Source organism: Epinephelus fuscoguttatus, linkage group LG5 (genome assembly GCF_011397635.1).
Source record: "Epinephelus fuscoguttatus linkage group LG5, E.fuscoguttatus.final_Chr_v1".
Taxonomy (NCBI): domain Eukaryota; kingdom Metazoa; phylum Chordata; class Actinopteri; order Perciformes; family Serranidae; genus Epinephelus; species Epinephelus fuscoguttatus.
Genome location: NC_064756.1, coordinates 31,731,137 through 31,750,181, shown reverse-complemented (window position 1 = coordinate 31,750,181; position 19,045 = coordinate 31,731,137). Strand labels below are relative to the sequence as shown.

Sequence of the window (19,045 nt, the reverse complement as noted above, 5' to 3'; positions counted from 1 at the left end):
AGAGAGAAAGTAGTTGAGCCATTGCTCACACCCTAGAAACATAGTGAGAGTACAACAGACATTCCCTCTCAAATCAGCGTAGCAGAATGGTCAGAGCTGCAAACATTTTTGTGTGTACCATTACCAGAGTTGGGTATAACGTGTTACAAAAAGTAATCAAAAAGTAATCAAAACACTCAAAGCACTCTAACGCGTTACTTTGTAACGCGTTACAGTACTTTGATTACTTTTTGCAGTAACGAGTAACCTAACGCGTTAGTTTGCTGTTTGAGTAATCAAATACTTGAGTACATTTTCAAACAAGCCATCAGTTACTTCCGTTACTTGTAGAACGCTGGTCCTTCAGCTCCGAAACAGCAATGGCTGTCTTTTGGTTCTAATAATGGAGATAACATTAAACCTATCGGTCCGAAAGAAGCCATGAAGCTTGTGGCTCGCTACGTGGTAGAAGAGATGCTGCCATTGTCTACGGTGGAGGAGGACTCGCTGACAGACAGTTCAGACTCAGGACTTGCATTATGTCCGGTACACACTACACAACTTTTCTGCCCGTTCTGAAGGTCACTATGTCACATTACATGATTGTGGAGTCATAATATCATGCCGTGACTTGGCCGACAGACATGACACACTTACACAATGGTACTCACCAATTATCCCTGGTCGTCTTTCACGACATGCGTGATGTCATCGGGTTATTATTGTCCTATTTTTATTACTTTTACTATTATTTGAATCTGTTCACATGCCAGCCGAAATGTTGTTGTTGTCACCAAAAAACGTCAGCAGATGGCAGGAGCTACATTTGAAGCACCATAAGTAAACATTCATGCTACTGTATCCTCCACAACCAAGTTCCTACAAATGTTTCAGAACAAAAGCCTATTTAGCAAATGGAGGGATTCTCTCAGGCAAGGTTATAAGGGGCTTTTAATCTGAAAGAAATTCAGGAAGTGTTGAGTTTGAACTGACGGCACGATATATTAACTTTATAAAGACAACGGGTGCGGATAAAAAGTAAATATATAAACACACAGAGGGATTAATACATAACGGACCGTCTATAATGTAGTTTGTTTCAAATGAAGCTGGGAGCCTCTGCAGTTGTGGTGAGTAAAAGCCCCACCACTATTTGTTTTTGTTATTATTTTATGTCCGACTGTGAGGATGTGCCATTGTTTGCTAGCTTGATGCTAATGACAATAACGTTAACTCAGCGGGTTGACAAGGTGCCTCTGCTGTTTCACACCATCATTTCCCCCTTTTACTCTGTGTGGTAACATCCCTAGAGGAAACATTAAAAACGCTGGGGTGTTGTTGTCATACAGTTGTCTACGGCAGCAGATTGTTGTGTGTTTCTACTGGTCAAAGTGATGGCTGTGAAGGGAGAATTGGATCTCAGTGAAGGGCAAGTGGTCCATAACTTTAATTTTGGAGACAAAAAATGTAGGCTTAGCGCCCTGTGGTCCATTGCCCAATAGGAAATGTAGAATACTCAAAAGTACTTTAAAAGTGCTTGAGTTACTTTTCTCAGGGAGTAACGTTGGAAGTACTTTAAAAGTAATTGAGTTACTTTACTGATAATGCAGTAATGCAGTAAAGTAACTGGTTACTTTTTAAAAAAGTAATGCAGTAAAGTACTTTGATTACTTTTAAAGTAACCCTTACCCAACTCTGACCATTACCATTGCCACTGCAACCACTGTAACAATGTAGCTAACGTCCATGTAAACTTTGGTATAAACAAACTGACTTTCTGCAAATTGCAAACGCGCAGAGACTAGGTTTTGCAGTAATGACACAACAAGCAGTGGAGTAGTACATTTTCAAATAAACATCTGTTGATTCAAAAATATTACTCTAACTATTTTAACCTTCGCTGGTCAGTGGACAGCTGACAGGCAGAGACAGCGCATTAACAGCATGCAGATCAACATATTTTTACATCTAACTTGATGAATTAAGAGTTTATTGCAACCAAACCAGAGGTGGTAATTATTGGAATAGTGGACTGAATAACTAAATGGCTAACAAGACTAACAGACAGTTTTGGTAAGTTTTAGTATGTTTCTGTTGAGTTTGAAAAAAGTGAGTTTTACGATGAGACAACAAGGCAGTAAAGCTAAGGTTAGTCTTGGTTCTATAAAAGAGAGAAACTTGTATTGGTGTTTGGTTGTATTGCTCTTTTTAATAAGCAAAATAGGTGTAAGAATAAGCCAAAACTGAGATCTTAAACTAGTGACTGTGACACATTTTACAGCCCCATTGACGTGTGTTGCCACCATAACAACTAACGCCAGTTGCCATTTTCTTTTGTACTAGTAAAGTGACCTCAGCAACACAGTACAATGTCCTTTCTATTCATTCCATTTCTATGGACCTTTTTATGTGTTGTACAGACCTGAACTGCTCTTGGCAGGCAGGTTCAAAATGAAGGAAAAAAAGAATGACAGTATGACAGTAGAACATTTTTCTGCGTTCAGTTGTGTAGCAACATCCAATTGTACATAACCTTACTCTGTCACAAGAGAATCGATTCCAACAGAGCTTTTATTCTATTCATTTTGTCATGATCGAAACTAGCCATGACCAATGGTAGCAACTGCACCAGCAAGTATATGTGTCACACAGCTTCCAACATCTGTGCCACTTGTGGTGTGGCCAAACACTTTACAATTTAGAGCATTTCTACACCTTAGGCTGACCCAAACCTGTAACTGTTACCCTAACCCTGATCCCATTTTATAACAAACCCTAAGATTAACCCAAGCTAAATATCTTCAGACTGCTTTTTACACTTTTGTACTAACTAAATTCTTTCCTGACACACTGTAGTGGGTTTATCGACATTGGGCTATCCATATCAAATGTAATTACTTCAAGAAAATATTGCCAAAAGCTACTGTGTACTTTAGGGAAAGTGGAATATGATTCTGCACCTGAAACATTAACATTAAGAAAGAAATGTGGCTATCTTCAACTATTATCTTACACAAAATTAGTTTGTGACTGAACACGACACATTTCCCATCCTTACAATATATTTTCAAACTCCCAACAGCCAACTTCAGTTTTACAGGAGACTGGTAGGATTTCATGTTGTACACTACATGTGAGATGGCTCCTACCTACTATACATATTAAAGGGTGGGTCAGGTCTGATTATCATGATGTTTCTTTGGCAAGACTATAAAGGAGTCCAGTGTATTGGTACTGTTCCACCCAAGACCCAGATGCTGCAAGATACAGATTAAAGGCATATGTGGGCAAACAATGTAATAAAATTATAAATAATGTAACATAATGTTCTGTTAATTAAACATTAAACAGGAATAAAGATTTCATGATGGCTGACTTGAAAATATCTTGATATTAAGGATATTGGCTGAGCTGGAAACAGGCTGATGGTAGAGGGGTCTGCATGAACTTTGACCATGCAAAATATTGTAGTCTGCATAGTCAGCTATATCTGACCATCATGGGATCAATTTCAAGATTGGTCATAATGCTGTAGCTTTAAAAGAGAATACTTTTTTTCATATTTAATAGCTAATTCCTTATTTGATTTCTTTTTTGTAATTACCTTCTCTGTGTGCTGGTTGGGCTGTTTTCCCATTATTTGCAAGACAAACTGTCTTTCTCTGTTGGCACAGGAGTTCAAATGAATATCAACACCCCATGAACACTGTATTGCTGGACTCTGCAATGCAGTCTTCACCCCTTTCTGCTCCTCTTCAATTCTTGGTCTGTCCTCACCTTTTTTTATTTAGCTCTTAATCATACCATTCATGTTAAGTGTGAGGGCGATCAAATTGAAAATCCTTTTTTAAAACTTGATTGTGATCCCTGTTGCTTTGAAAGTAGACCCAGTGTAACAGTATAATGTGAAAAGGTAAGTCAGTCTAGGCGCAACGTGAGTGTAGTATAAACTGATTGGGGATTTGAGGTGTGCAGAGTTAGGGTTGAACTTCCTACAGTTGTTAAGGGCCTCATTGGTCCTCCTTTGGATTGTATTAATGAGAAAGTGGTGCTCTGATTTGCAAGTCTGGTTTAAAACTTCAAAGAGTATCCTTTAGTATTCACAGAGTGGGAGGTGAATCATGATTCTTCCCTTAAAGTCCATGGAAAAAAAAACTTCATAGGCTCTTCCTTTAGCAAGGTTTTGACCGTTTCCAGGGGTTAGAAACCTCTTTTTGACACCAATTCCACCTACTACCTTTTCAGAAACTTTTAATTGAAACTGAATAAACTGCGTAGCTCCTAATGCTTCCAAAGAGCATCAAAACACGCCCTAGAGACATTTTCAGTTTAAACTGACCACAGTTGTCTAACCCACATTGTTGGTCACATTTAACAGTTGTTTGGAAAAACATTTTCAGAAATGGGGACATACTGTTGAATGGTGCATCACTCAATGATACCACAAGAAGAGAGGAGCTGACAGTGCTCTTTCTGTCCAAGTTTAACTCATGACACGTAATTTTACAGTCAAAATTTATATTTTTTTTCATTGGAATGTTTTTAATCTGTTTAAGCATCACTACATATGTGCTTACACGTTTTTATGTCATGGCAGCAGCATATGAACCCAATGCCTCTTCACCCACACAAGTGGTGTTATAATGCTGCAATACAAGGTGCAGGCTTGCTCAGTAGGAGCAGTTTGGTGTTCAGTGCATTACTCAAGGGTATGCAGAGAAACCAGGAATGAAACCATGAATCATTTGTCTAATGGATGACCTGTTGCACTGCAGCTGCCCCAGGAAAAATAATTTAGATTATGGGATGGTGTGGGAAGCTAGAGAAAAAGAAACCCAATTAATTTCTTTCATTTATGCCTTGGTTTTTGTCAATGCCAAAAGTGCAGTGTAGGAAGAATAAACAAACAAAATGGCTTATTCAAATGACTGTCCTGCACACTGTGGCCCAGGGTGGAGCAGGTTGTCTGATGGTAGACTGAGCAGCAGGATACACCTTGTATGGTAGCCTTGGCCACCAGTGTGCGGTGGTGTGTGTGAATGGGTGAATGTTTTGTTTAAAAGCACACTGAGTGGTCGGAAGACTAGATAGGTGCTAAAGTGCAAGTCCATTTACCATTTATTACACATGCAATTCAGGATTTAAGAGTAGGCTACAAAGCACTGCTACAAGAACTTGTACATATTTGTTTTGCCAGTCATGCTGCTGCTTTTAGGGAACATGAGTACACAGACAAAGATGATGTATTCATGGGGAATAAAATACAAAGTTGTTAGGCTACTGTATAAAATATTCAATATAGAAGCTTACTACAGTTATTGTACCAGCGACAATTTCAAATATCTCCCCTGCAGTAGATTCTTTCTAAATGCATCAGGCTTCAGAATCCTAATTTAAAACAGATTTACATATCACTTTGAACACTGTGAGACACCAGTCAGTATGTACTGTACCTCATAAAAAGTGTAGAAGCCTGGCAAAAGTTGGACTTTAGCTATTCATGCAGAGCAGATAGGGTCTGTAGTTGAGCCATTAACTAACCCAGCACATCTGTAAGGCAGCTTGTACCTTAAAAAGTGGCAGAGTTAGTGTTTGGTGTGTAGGGCTTTGGAAAGGGTACCAGGTTGAAGGGACTCAGAGGTCTGAGCTGATGATGACAGAGAGTGAAAACAGATCTCAATCAACACACGTTGCTCAGCTCCACATCTGCTTTATCACATCTCGCCTGTTGCTGTGATTTAGAGGACAAGACGCCTACAGGTGCTGTTCCACTTACTGCATGCCAGAGGAATCATGTCCCATGTGATTAAGAGAAGAATAAAAGAGGTCAGATATACCACTGTGAGGGACTGTCTCTGCAACTTGTGTTGATATTTGCTGTGATGTTGGTATTTTTTCTGAGTAAATGCAGTAAGACTTTAGTTGATGGCTTTATTTAGCATTGGTGTGCAGAAGTGCATAAAATAAGCATGGCAATTAGTCATGGAAGACAAAGATGCATTAAGCATATTTTACCTTTTTCCCCTCAGTGGAATTAAACAGATTATAAAAAATATAAATAAAAAATCTTACTGCATTTACATATTGTGCAATGCCTATTTGAACAATAGAGATTAAAAAAGCATTTCAAACCCACATAGCTGATGTTTCAGGTGATAAGACAATATGCTTATTCTTATCCTCTATAGTCACATGTAGTATGCATGCTTTCTGTTCAGGAAGCAGGGCAGAAAAATTCAGGAGGGTCTGAACACTTATCCTTGGCAGATGTCCTGATGTAGTTAAAAAGCCCTACATTAGAGGAGAGCTGGCCTGAAATGTTAATGCTTTTGATGTTGTTGAATGGTGTAAATCTCTCAAAAGTGTGACACAGCTTTTGAAAACACACTTGAATTGGCAGACAGCAATGGCAGTGCTTCAATAAATGTGGATAGGTGGATGTGATTAAGCTTTTACCAGGAGTCACACCTTCCCTGGAAAGCCTCTGCTGAGGTGCTGGAAGTGAGACTCTAGCCAATTGTCAAACCTATTCAGAAGACCAATTTGGGTTCCTTCTTAGTTGCCAAATGGTACACTTTTTGTTCTCTCAGCTAACTGAGGCATCATGAGAGTCTGCTAGTCCCATCTACATGTGTTTTGTGAATTTGGAAAAAGCTTGCAACCAAGTTCCCCAAAGTATCCTGCGTGAAGATCTACAGGAGTATGGACTATTTGGTTCCTGTACATTTAGAGTCAAAGATGTGATGGTTCTCTGAGCATTCTGACAACTTGCTCAATGTGAGCATTAAGCTTTCAGACGGATGTTCTGTGTCCACTGATTTGCTTGTAATATATTCATGGATAAGATATCAACACTCACCTGAGGTTTATAAGGCATCCAAATTAGTATGACACATTTTAACATCACTGCGTGTTTATCTACAGAGTCAGTACAGCATAAACTGTGTAAGTGAAGGATCTTAATCATACCCAAATAGAAAACCTAAAAAGCTAGCTGATAAAGATATACCAATTATGTGAGGGTTGAGCGATGCTTTAGTTTGAGGAAAGTTGTGTATCTGAAGCCCCTTTCAGACAAGCACTGCAAACCTGAAATTACCTAGAAATTACCCTGGGGAGCTTTATGTAAGACTGTAACTGTCTGAATCAGTTGGACTGGACCTTCTACCTCGTCAGCTCCCTGGTACAAAGTCTGTGTAATGTCCAATTAAGCCCATCTGTGAATAGAGCAAGTAATTGTCCAGAAAATCCACAGCAAGTGAGGAGGTGTAATGATGATGTTTATCACGTGGCTTGTGCAAAACTGGAATAAAAACGAGGGTGAAGAAGAAAGGTCATTTACATGAAAATGTCTAACTGGAGAGATGGCAAGAGAAAGGAACTTTAGACAGTAGGGGCCGAAGTCGAACTCTTCAGACAAATTCAAGGAATGGCAAGTGATCTGTTGTTTATGACTAAATTAAAAGCCAGCTACGTGACCATAGTGTAGCCTAATCCGCGTCATGTCCTACCTTCTGCACACTCCACCCAGGAACCACCCTTTGTCTAAACCAAACAGAGCATTGGTTTAGTTCCAATGTTCCAATGAGTGAAGGTAAGTAGGTTCAAGCGCCTTTCAAGCTACACTGCCCCCATCCCACCAAAGTGCTATCTCTTGCACACATAACCTAAGACTGCCCTGTCCATTGACTCTCTGCCGCCCATTTAACTGATGTGAAGAACAGTTTTAATTACTCATTGGGGCACTTTGGAATTGTAACATTGGCCGTGATATTTGTAAATAGGACTTAATACAAACATGCTTTAAATATTAATCTCCATTCTGTGCCCATAGGCTTTAGATAGTAAACAAAAAAAGAGAATACAGATATACCCCAAGAAGTCATCTGAAGAGGCTTCCAGTACTGTGTACTATGTACCAGACCTGACTGATTTGATGTGAACCTATTGGAATACTTCTTCCTAGATACAGTCAACTGGAGAAAAAATGCTGGGATGCTCCACTGGTGCATTGGTCAAGTTTTACTGTTATACTCATAATGTTTATATCATTTTAGTCTATGACATGTAATCTAGGTTTCAGATTATGCAGTATTTCCTTTTCCAAGAAACACCATATTAAATGATGGTAATAAAATCTGTCAAAATAAAAAGTTCTCCTAACAACCCTTAAGTCAATAAACGTCATGGTTACATGTCCACAAATAACCCTGCTTTGTACAGATTTTTATTCAGTAGTTTAATGACTTTAAGACACCCACACTTTCCTTGTATTCCCACAGAATTTTTTTCCACACTTGGTGAAGCTGCATGATTACTTACTGAGTGGCAGCACAATGTATGCAGCAGTCTAAACAAATGTGAACATACAATATGAGGAGGCATCTGGTAAACCAGAAATCGTTTGCCTCATCAGTTGTTATGTTGCAATACAAGTTTCAAATGATTGGCATATCTCAGGAAATGAGCATAGACAGTTATTTTAATTGGCAGGAATCCTTTTGTCATGAAAGGTGGGAGTTATCATGGACATTTTTCTGCATTTGATGGCCATTTGCAGCTTAAATAAAGCCATAATTGTCAGAATCTGCAGTGTTTCATGGCTCAAAATGTTCCATTTACATATTCTGATTTCAAGAAATACTTGTATAGCCATTATAACTTATCATCATTATAATAGCTTTTTTAAGTTTTGCGAGCAAGATATATTTATATCATACTACAATACAATATTATATTTACCATGGAGTTCAAATATCTTCATATAGCAGTCCTAATTCATGGTTTGGGAAAATGCCTGAAACTAAAATAAATGAGTTTGCAAAATTGTAGACCTGGAAAACAGAAAATTGCATGACAAAGTGAGTAAACAGTATAAACTAAGCAACTGCCCTTTCGTGCATATCCTGACCACAGCCTCTGTGCACCAACCAAAGGTAGCGTTCATGAAAACAAAATTAACAACTGCTTTAACACTTCAGTGAAAATGCCAACAAGCCCTTGTGGGATTTACGATTCTTAAATTGCCCTCTCAGTTTATTTGCGGCCTCTGACTGGTTGTCCCTCTGATTATGCAGGTGAATTTAAGTGGAAACATCAGAGCAACAGTAAAGCCTGTATTTTCTGGAGGGCCATTGCTCTCACGCCATATAGCCAAGGTCGTTGTGCTCACTGACAAAGAGGTGGTTTGTATAGAAGAGAAAATATGTCTTGAAAATAAAAATGACCTTTAACACTTAAAAAATACCCTGAAGTTTGTTTTTGTTTGTCTTTTCATGTGTTAAAATATTACTCTCCTCAGTTGTCTGGGACTCAATTTAAATAATAGAAATTCTCTTGACAGCTCTTTGTTTATTCCTAAATGAAAGGCTTAAAATGAAGAGGATAGTTGAAAAATGGAACAGAGTCTTTATGTCAGCAGGGATACATTTAAAAACACATATGTCAATCAAAATAATGTTTCTTGTCATTAGAAATGTAATTTACCCTTCTAAACCATGCATTATTTCACATAGACCCATATGTGTACTGTTCAAACTTTGTTCAGTGAAAGGAAAGAACATAAATATGTATTGTTCTTGTGTTGTTTTTTCCAGTCATTCTACGTTTGCCATTCAAAGCATCTAAGGATCTATTATGTTGATGAATTGTTGTTTCACTCAGAGAGCATTGATTGAACCACCAACTGGGAAAAAGGTTGACAGACTGTTTGAAATAGAACATTAAAGACACTATAAAAAATTACTTCCATATGCTCTATAATGTAAAAATTGAGCACTGTTTGTAATTCCCATGGAGTGAGGATGCAGGCAACACTGCTTTGCTTTTTTCTTCTGGATCTCTCTGTCTCACTCCAGTACTTTTGTTTGCTGGTGCAGAGCACAGGGGAGTGTGTGAGGATGAATTTACCTCCCAACATCTGGAAGCGTGCTTAATGATCATTAAAAACAAGCTGAACTATTCTCTAAAATGGCAGGGGGAGGGGTACACTGTGGTTTGGGTCTCACGCTCCCCTCATGCATACGCTGACTTTGTGACACACAGTGCAGTCTCAAAGGAGACCCTGCCTAAGACCTTTAAAATTTAATTTGGTCTTGTTCTAAATTTATAGGCGATACTAAATTTACATTCTCCTGTGTGAGAATTTGGTGTCTTAAAATTTATTTCCAAGGGTGAGAGTAGACAGAGTTTGACAACTGTTATAAAACCCCCACCGCTGCTCTTGTTAAAACTGTTGCCTGTCATGAAGCTAAGATAATGTGATGTTTATCCCATTAACATGCTGAAACATGAGAGCATTTGTGATTAAAGTCTGTTTAAACAAGCCCTAGGCATTTAATTGCAGCTTGCAATCCCTTACAATGCTAATAACTAACTGCTGCACATCATATCCTTTACCTCCACTCCAAAACACAATACAACTGGTTTTAAAATTCAAGCCTCAGCAACAGCAAGCTCTTTGGCCCTTGAATAATGTGGAGGTCAAAGGTACTGGAGCTAAAGGATGTTGAGTCAGTCACTCGCTTCAAATGGTAAGTCAAAACATACCCATACAATTATTCACTCACCAAACAGGAACCAAAGTACTGTAGCTGGTCAACCACTGAAATACTTAGCTTTGTGATGATGGTAACAGCAACAGCCTCATTACCTTTTTATTTGTGTGACCTCAGTTCCTGCCCTAAAAAGAGTGGCAATAGGCTATAAGCTATATATTGACTGATGAGACTTGTATATGTATTCTAACTTAGTCTGTTGACAGTATCAAATGTAGCTGTATTTGCTCCATATGTGAAGAAATATATGCATTCTTGTACCAGATGAAGTTAGAATAGAGGTTGCTTGGGATTTACCAGTTGGACTGCTGTTCTCAACCAAAGATATTTAGGATCCAGTATGTAGGATTTAGGGGCATCTATCAGCAGAAATGGCAAATAATATTAATAACTACATTTTCATTAGTTTGTAATCACCTGGAAATAGGAATTGTTGTGTTTTTATTACCTTAGAATGAGCCGTTTGTATCTACAGTCAGAGCAGATCCTCTTCTACAGAGTCCGCCATGTTGTTCTACAGTAGCCCTGAACAGAGAAATCAAACACTGACTCCAAGTAGGGTCAGAAAGGTATTCATGGTGTCACACTCATTTGCATATACAAAAAGGAATAGAAGTAGAGCTAAAAAGAGATGTTACAATCCTGCATTCTCTCTTACCTCCTCACACCTGGCCAGCTGCAGTGAGAAGCCTGCGTGCTTGTCAGATTGTTCGTTTTGGAAATCGGCAAACATTTTGCAGACACTATTCAACAACCAGAAAAGTAATTTTCTTTAACTTGTAGGTCAAACTTTAGTTCGTCTACATACCTCTAGATATCTTGTGAATCCGATGACTGAGAATGCTCCAATGTAAACATACTTAGTTATGTTTGTATATGGTAAATACCTTGTCAGATGTAATACTGTATGAATTTTGACAGAAGGATCAAAAACAGAACATATATCATACCAGTCAAATAACCTTTGACGTGTTGATTTGTTGATTAAGGGAAAAACATGACTAACCCGGCTTCATGATTTGCTGTCTTTGATCTTGGGGGTGCAGTAGTCAACTTCAGTAAAGTGCAAAGGCCAGAAAAGAAGGTGGACAGAGATGAAGAAGAAGCAAGAAGGCGAAAAAAGTTCTTTTCAACATTTTAAATGTTTGGAAAATATGTCACTTTCAGGAAGTCAGCACATCAAGGAAAATTAGCCATTTTACTGTAGGAGTACAGTGTGGGTGGGTGTGAGGGGTTGGTTCTCTGTTTAGACCTGGAGTAATTACAGAAAAACTTCTACATTTGGAGAACATGTGCACTCTGCTCGCATCCCTGATTGAAACAAATGAGGCAAATAATTGGAAGTGTGGTGAGTTTACTAGGGTGAAGTCTATCTCCAGGCCTTTCACATCTCAAAACAAACGACTGTATTTATACAGTTTGATTTCAAGAGATATTGCAATCAATGTCGCAGGCAGGACGCAACAGCCTTCATTCTAATGGTTAGTAATCAACATTTGAAGGGCCAGCGCCTAAATGGGGTTATTGATGGAGAGTTACTGCATTGTGTGACATATCAGGCTGTCTTTTGACTAGTCAGTGAGATGATAGTGACATCTTCAGGAGCAGGGTAATACTACAGTTTAGGGATAAAGCTACGTCGACACTGTACGACGTGGAAGATGAAGCGGGGGAGGAGGCTTGACGATGATGCTACGTTAACGGTATTATCCTTCACAATAAAAGCATGTATTCACAATGTGGGCTTACAGTCTCTGATTTGGAAAACGACACGCATTGGACAGCATAGATTATCTATTTTACTCTAAGTGCTTTGCTTTTAAAGCCCTGCCATTTGACATGCAATAGAATAAAAATCACGTAAACTTTTATTTCGAAGTGATACTACTAAAGCTGTGAGCTGGCTGGATGCAGGGATTTTCTGTCTGAATTACATGGAAGCAGGCAGATAACGTGAACACTGCTGGAAAATAAACATGGATTTAGCATTAAATGATAATTAAAGACAACGGCGCTTTCCTGTTGAAATTAGTTTGCATTTTAAGTGCAAGCAACGGCTTGTTTCTCCTTCGGACGACTGGACCTGGCTCCAAATATCAGATTGCCACAGTGGTGAGGAAGCTAGCTGTCAAGTTGTAGCCAACTAGCCACATCAGCACCGCTGAGATTAGCTAGCCACGTTAGCAACAATGTAAGCAAGCTGTTATTTTGTGTCGATGTGGACCTGAACGCTTTATGATCATTATTCGGTCAAACTGCTTGCACGATACCATCTTAATGTGTCAATGTTTGGTGCTGTCTTGCAGAGATTTAATTATGGCAGACAGTATCATGAGCAAGGCTGCTACCATGGAGATCCCCATTAACAGCAATGGAGATACAGGGAATCTGCCAGAGGATGACAGCCTAGAGCAGGTCAGTTAGTCACATTTTCTCTCACCTCACTGACAATGTCCTTTTATTAAACCTGTTTTGGCATCTTGTGCTCAACTTGTGCTTCTCTATCATTGTTCACATTATAGCACAGTTTGGGACTGAGGCTGGTTAGGCCAGCAGTTACCTAACCATGCACAGGCCTGTAGCTATGTACAGTAGCTATACACCACTATCACCATCAATACCTGCAACTGACAATGATGTGTTGAGTGCATGGAGAGGGACAAAGTCTGACATTAATTGGAAGCAGTCAATAAATTCATAGTGCATCATTTTATGTCTCATTAAGGTACAGTGTGACAGGGTTAAGACAGCTGCAGTATCAGTAGTCCTACATGAATAATATGTCTGTTTGCATGAGAAAAGTGATGCTGGGTGCATCATACTGAATAGCAACACAGCAGATAAGCAAATTCTTGATGTGGTCTCAGGTGACAAAATATAACAAATTATTAAATTTGAACAAAAAAAATCCTTGTTTGCATTTTTCTTGTTCTTATTTTAATTTTGGAATATTGCAAATTATGCATCTGATTTTCAGTGATATAATAATAATTGTTTTGGTTGGAAGTTACTTTAAGTTGTTAATGTGAAAAATGAAGTTGCAGCTTTCTGGGTTCTGTAATAATATTCACTGCATTTTTAAGCACATTAATTACTGATATTTTGTTGTAAATACATCAGGATTTGCAGCAGGTGATGGTGTCTGGACCCAACCTGAATGAAACCAGCATTGTCTCAGGCGGTTATGGAGGACCTGCAGGGGGCATCATTCCTACCAGCACCATCAAAGGTACTGCGAGAAAACCTGACTGCCATCCCTCACAGGTTTTGCTTTGTTGTTTATTCTTGTTGTTCATGCTGCAAAGACATCATGAATCTATATCCCCTCCCAACAGGCTGCGCAGGCTGCCATGTACTGTGCCAGAGACCTGTCAATGTTGTTGCAATCTTTAAGTCACCAAAGAGGTCGATACGTAATGCCTCTTTAAGAAACCATACTGAGAGCTTTTCCTCCTTGTAATTTGATGTGTCACTAGAGAGTTTGCTGACCTCTAGGTTCCTGGTTCACGTTACAAACGTCCGTATCCCATAGGGCCTGCAGTTCGCTTCAACCCTGAGTATCTGGACAGAAGACGAGCCCCTGCACCAGGACCAGGTGGCTGTGTATTCTGACGGTCCTTTCTGTTTTCTAAGTTAACCTTTATATGTTGGTCTGTTTGGCCCCGTGTAAGAGGTTTTGATATTGCCTGACCGATGGATGTATGCAACCTTGCCCGTACCTCTTCAACTCACAGCTTAAGCAACAAGAAATGTTTTGGCAGCTTTCAAAATTAGGGGTGCACTAACCTGATATTACAGGGCTGTCACTTTAAATGTTGTATTGCTGTCTAATAAGAATGTCCTCTTTTGTACTGTAAAATGTACTTTGGATGACTGTTTTGTCATTGCTTGGTAGTTACCTCTCATCCCTTTAAGTCCATTTGCATCTTTTTATAAATCCTTTCCTTCTGCATGACAAAACCTGCATGGCAGATTATTTTAGAACCTCTTTAACTCCAGTTTTATTATATTTCCTGCACCACAGAGCCTAACATTTTTCTTTCAGTCTACATACTCTGCTGTTCAGCTACATATCTCACTGCCAGACTTTTTCGACACATATTTCACTCCATGCTTTTGTCTCATCTTCACTCTTTATCATCACCATGCTCATTTCAGACATTCGCATGAAATCCAGAGGTGTCGGCTTGCCTAAAAGTCAATCTGCAGCCAGTCGACTTGCCCAACACACAGACCTGCATCCAGGTATCACCAGGCTCATCACCATGTCCACGCCATCCTCACTCATTCCCTGACCCATGCAATTTCTGCAAACCTCTGCTTTGTAAACTTTGATAGAATAACATGCCACAGCATGTACATTGTTCTTGTTGTTTTCTCTGTTAGGGTCATCAAACAATAACACTGGCAGTTCAACTGAAGAAGTTTCTCGAGGTGTGGCAGTGGAGAAATTGGACAGTGTAAAGAAATGGGGCATAAACACATACAAGGTATCATGCATTGTGTGTATGTACTTTGTTTCCAAGATTTCCATAAGCTGATAAAATGATATGTTGATTCTATTAATCCCTCTTACAACTGCATGTATTGAACATAACATTTAAGAGACATTTAAAATACATATAAGCAATTTTGTGGTATTGTTTGGTACCAGGCTTATCCATATTGCTTCTGTATCCGGTTTACTAAGAATATTCACTGTATTACCCTATATTATTACTGCTACATGTGTATTTGCTTCACTGAAATGTGATCTTCAGCAGTTTTTTTTTAGCAATTTATACCTCAGTTAAAGTGACTCCATGTTTTTGTACCACCTTAACCTCATTTAATTTTCCTTATGCTTGGTTTAATCTAATCTCTGTCCATGTCCACTATGCAGTGTACAAAGCAGATGTTCTCAGAGAGGTTTGGCAGAGGTTCAAGAACAGTAGACCTGGAACTGGAAGCTCAGATTGACGTGTTAAGAGAGACCAAGAGCAAGTATGAAAACATCCTAAGATTGGCCACTGCACTCACTACTCATTTTCAAAGCATGGTGCAGACACAACAGGCTTTAGGAGACACATTCACCGACCTCAGCCAGAAGTCCCCAGAGTTGCAGGTAGTGTACAGAATTGTTAAAGCTTTCCATGTGATGTGACGTGCAATTGAAGCTAGCAGGTAAAAGTTATGTGTTCCTTTTCAGGACGAGTTTGGGTATAATGCAGAGACACAAAAGCTGTTGTGTAGGAATGGCGAGGCCCTGCTCGGTGCCATTAACTTCTTTGTGTCCAGTGTCAACACCCTGGTAAACAAAACAATGGAGGATACTCTGTTGACCATTAAACAGTATGAAAATGCAAGGTAACAAACCCTGATATCCAGCTAAGGAGTTGAGGAATATGATCTGAATTCCTGTGTGGTGAACACCTGTCTGTGACAGCCTGAACTTTTTTTGCTTGCAGACTTGAGTTTGATGCCTATCGATCTGATCTGGAGGAGCTGAGTTTGGGCCCTAGGGATGCAGCTGCCATGGTCCGCATTGAGATGGCTCAGCATGACTATCAGATCCACAGAGACAAATATGAAAGGCTGCGTAGTGATGTCACCATCAAGCTTAAATTCCTGGAGGAAAACAAGGTTTGTGGTTTACAATTGTTTTATTTCCTATATCTGCACATTTAAAAAAGTAACTCCATGTCTCTTGAAATCTTGCTTTTTGCTGATCTCCACTGGTTTAACAGTGATGTAGGTGTATTAAAGGTTCGCCTGACATCATTGTTTGGAGTGGTTACACATGCAACAGTGCACACCTTTAAACACACCCAACAGGCATCAGTTGGGTTGGATGCTGGGTGTGGTCAGAAGTCAAACAGGCTTGAATCTGTCAACCAGTGAACACTGCTCTTCAGCCAAGTTACTCCTTAAAAAAACACCAGCTCAGAATTGCTTTTGGACACATTTTTAAATGTGGAAAAAAATCAGCAAGCTGGTAATTTATATTAAGAAGAGATGGAGCATACTGTGATGCATTCCAATCTGTCATTGCTTTGTCACATCATTGATTTGTGAAATAATGTCTAGTTTACAATGCATCTTCTCCTTTGCTGGTTCGCATCTATTGAGGCAGTCCAGGTCAAACTAAAAGAGACAGACAGGCTTCTTTTGCACACAAGCCTATTATTCTGTAAATAATTACAGTAAAGAGAGAGAATGCCCGAGATGTGTGAAATTAAACACCTGTGAGCTACACTGTTTAAGAACAAAACATAATTCTGTCTTATTTTTGGTTTTTGTGCCAAGTTAATGAAAAATAAGACAGATAAAAATCAACATTACTCACTGTGTGTAAGACTTTTCATGTCTTAAATATCTAAATTTAGCCTGCTGGACACTTGAGAATACATCATGGAGGAATGTAACATGCAAGTTGCTATTAGGTTGATTTCTCAGAAACTAATCTGAGCAGCTACTGCATGTCATCCTAATAGATGTCCATGGGGCTGTACTTTCCTGTAAACACTTGAAACTGTTTTTGTAATGGCAGAATTCCCCTCTTCTGTTTTTTCTTCTTTTAGGTGAAGGTTATGCACAAACAGCTGCTTCTCTTCCACAATGCTATCTCAGCTTACTTTGCTGGCAACCAGGAGCAGTTGGAACAAACTTTGATACAGTTCAATGTAAAGTTAAAGCCCCCAGGATCAGACAAGCCATCCTGGCTGGAGGAGCAGTAAAGAGCGCTCAGGGTTCAGCTGTATAGTGACGAACCAGTCAGAGAAGAACTTGGTATTATGGTTAGATGGACAAGATTGCAGCGCATAAATTATAGGACTGATTGGGCCAGTGATAAAGAAAAACATGAGATATCTCTTTTGTAATGTTTTTCAGTATCACTTATTACATAGATGGTACAACAATTTCAGTTGTATTTAGAATCTTTTTGTTAAGTCACAAAATTACCTTTTGTTACTTTCTTATTCTTTAGGTAGCACAATCATTTACATGAATATCACTTCTTATTTATGTACAGTATAGTCTACTGTTGTGGAAATACCCCTTGGCAGTTTTGCACATGCATTATTTTGTTGTTTTTCAATGTTGTCTAAAGCGTTATCTTATATTTCAGAGTATATTACATTGAAGGAATTCGCAAATGAGATTAGCAAGTCAGTGGGATAATGTCAAAAATGTTCTGGAATGTCCTCTGAAATCGTACTTATGTTTCTTGAGTATGCATGACTGAACCATATTCTTTGAATTTAGTTTAAGAGATTTAAATCAGAGACATCAGGATACAGCATAAGTTCTTAAAGTTATCCCACTTTGCTTCTAATACCGCCTTGTGGTATACCTGCCTGAACAGTCGGTTTACACTTTACATGCATAAAAGGGATAATACTATATTTTGAATATTGAGATTTTCTCTAACCAAATATCCAACCCATAATTAGTTTGAATCTCCTGAAATTTGGGTAGCTACAGATATGTCCTCCTGCAGCACAGTTACAAGTGTCTCTCTTGTTTACACATGGAAACAAGCCTCAAAAACAGATGTTACACTCAGTAACATAGAATCAATTCATATATCAGATGATGAATACAAACATCTGAACAATCATAAAGAAATCAAAATGCAACACATAGCCGGTGTTTGATTGACTATGTTTTAATAGGAGGCGTGAGTGTGCAACTAAAGACAGCCTTTGAGACTCACTCTTGAAGTCTCAAAATCAAACAGTGGAAATACTGGATACGTGTGATACAACATGCACTCTAGGTTACAGAACAACTTTCAGTGTCTCTTCAAGGACAGAATGTATGAGTACATTTTTTCTTACTCTGTGTTATTTATTTACCAATCACTTTGTGACACAACATTGTATGTTATGTATATTTCTTTTAAAAACTAGTCTGCTGATTGTCTTTGTCTTGTTCTGCATTTCCAATAAATCTGCTGGATGTTTTGTTTCACTTAATTATGCCGTGCGTTGAACAGATCTCTGTTTCAGATGAGAAGCTCTCAGATTATGTACAGAAAACTCACAGTATATGTTATTTGTATGGCACCATCAATTATTTACATGATAATACAAACTGATATATCTCTAACATGCTTTCTATGACTTATTACAAGATTTATTATTTTGTTTCATAATCATCAAATTATACTTTAGTTTTTTGAAAGTGCCGTTCAGTGAGTCTACTTTAGAAAGGCACATGAAACGTTCACTAAACAGTGTTTGCGATCTTGGCAGCAGTTTCTTGTTTATTTATATAAAATTTCCTTTTTAAGTTCAGCAAACTTCACACACTAAAAGTACTCAGTGAAAGGAAGTTAGAAATGCAGTCTGGAGACCATGGAGATTACAGCTCTGTTCACACAACTAATTTGTTAACTACGCCTAACAGTATCAGGAAACATTACAAACTTAGTTTTAGCTGTTGCCCACATAGATGTAGTGAGAGCCTTAAAAAGAAACCTCAACTGTAGACGTGATGATAAATACCCATGATATCCTGTGGCTTAC

At 38.7% G+C, this 19,045-nt stretch overlaps 1 protein-coding gene across 5 annotated transcripts; it reads left to right on the top strand.

The window, feature by feature from the left end:
* The first annotated feature begins 12,309 nt into the window (after positions 1-12,309).
* Positions 12,310-18,502, top strand: LOC125889336 (arfaptin-2-like). Of its 5 annotated transcripts, none has more exons than XM_049577209.1 (10): positions 12,310-12,647; positions 12,842-12,950; positions 13,656-13,764; positions 14,068-14,130; positions 14,694-14,780; positions 14,922-15,025; positions 15,418-15,639; positions 15,724-15,881; positions 15,983-16,157; positions 17,096-18,502. In XM_049577209.1, exons 2-10 carry the CDS (start codon positions 12,852-12,854, stop codon positions 17,249-17,251), a joined length of 1,173 nt encoding a protein of 390 aa, XP_049433166.1. In that variant the 5' UTR covers positions 12,310-12,647; positions 12,842-12,851; the 3' UTR covers positions 17,252-18,502. The 5 variants fall into 5 exon arrangements, with proteins under 5 accessions (XP_049433166.1, XP_049433165.1, XP_049433168.1 ...); XM_049577208.1 differs by having other exon boundaries at positions 12,312-12,726; positions 17,096-18,501; XM_049577211.1 differs by lacking the exon at positions 14,694-14,780 and having other exon boundaries at positions 12,314-12,726; positions 17,096-18,500.
* Positions 18,503-19,045: the final 543 nt, after the last annotated feature.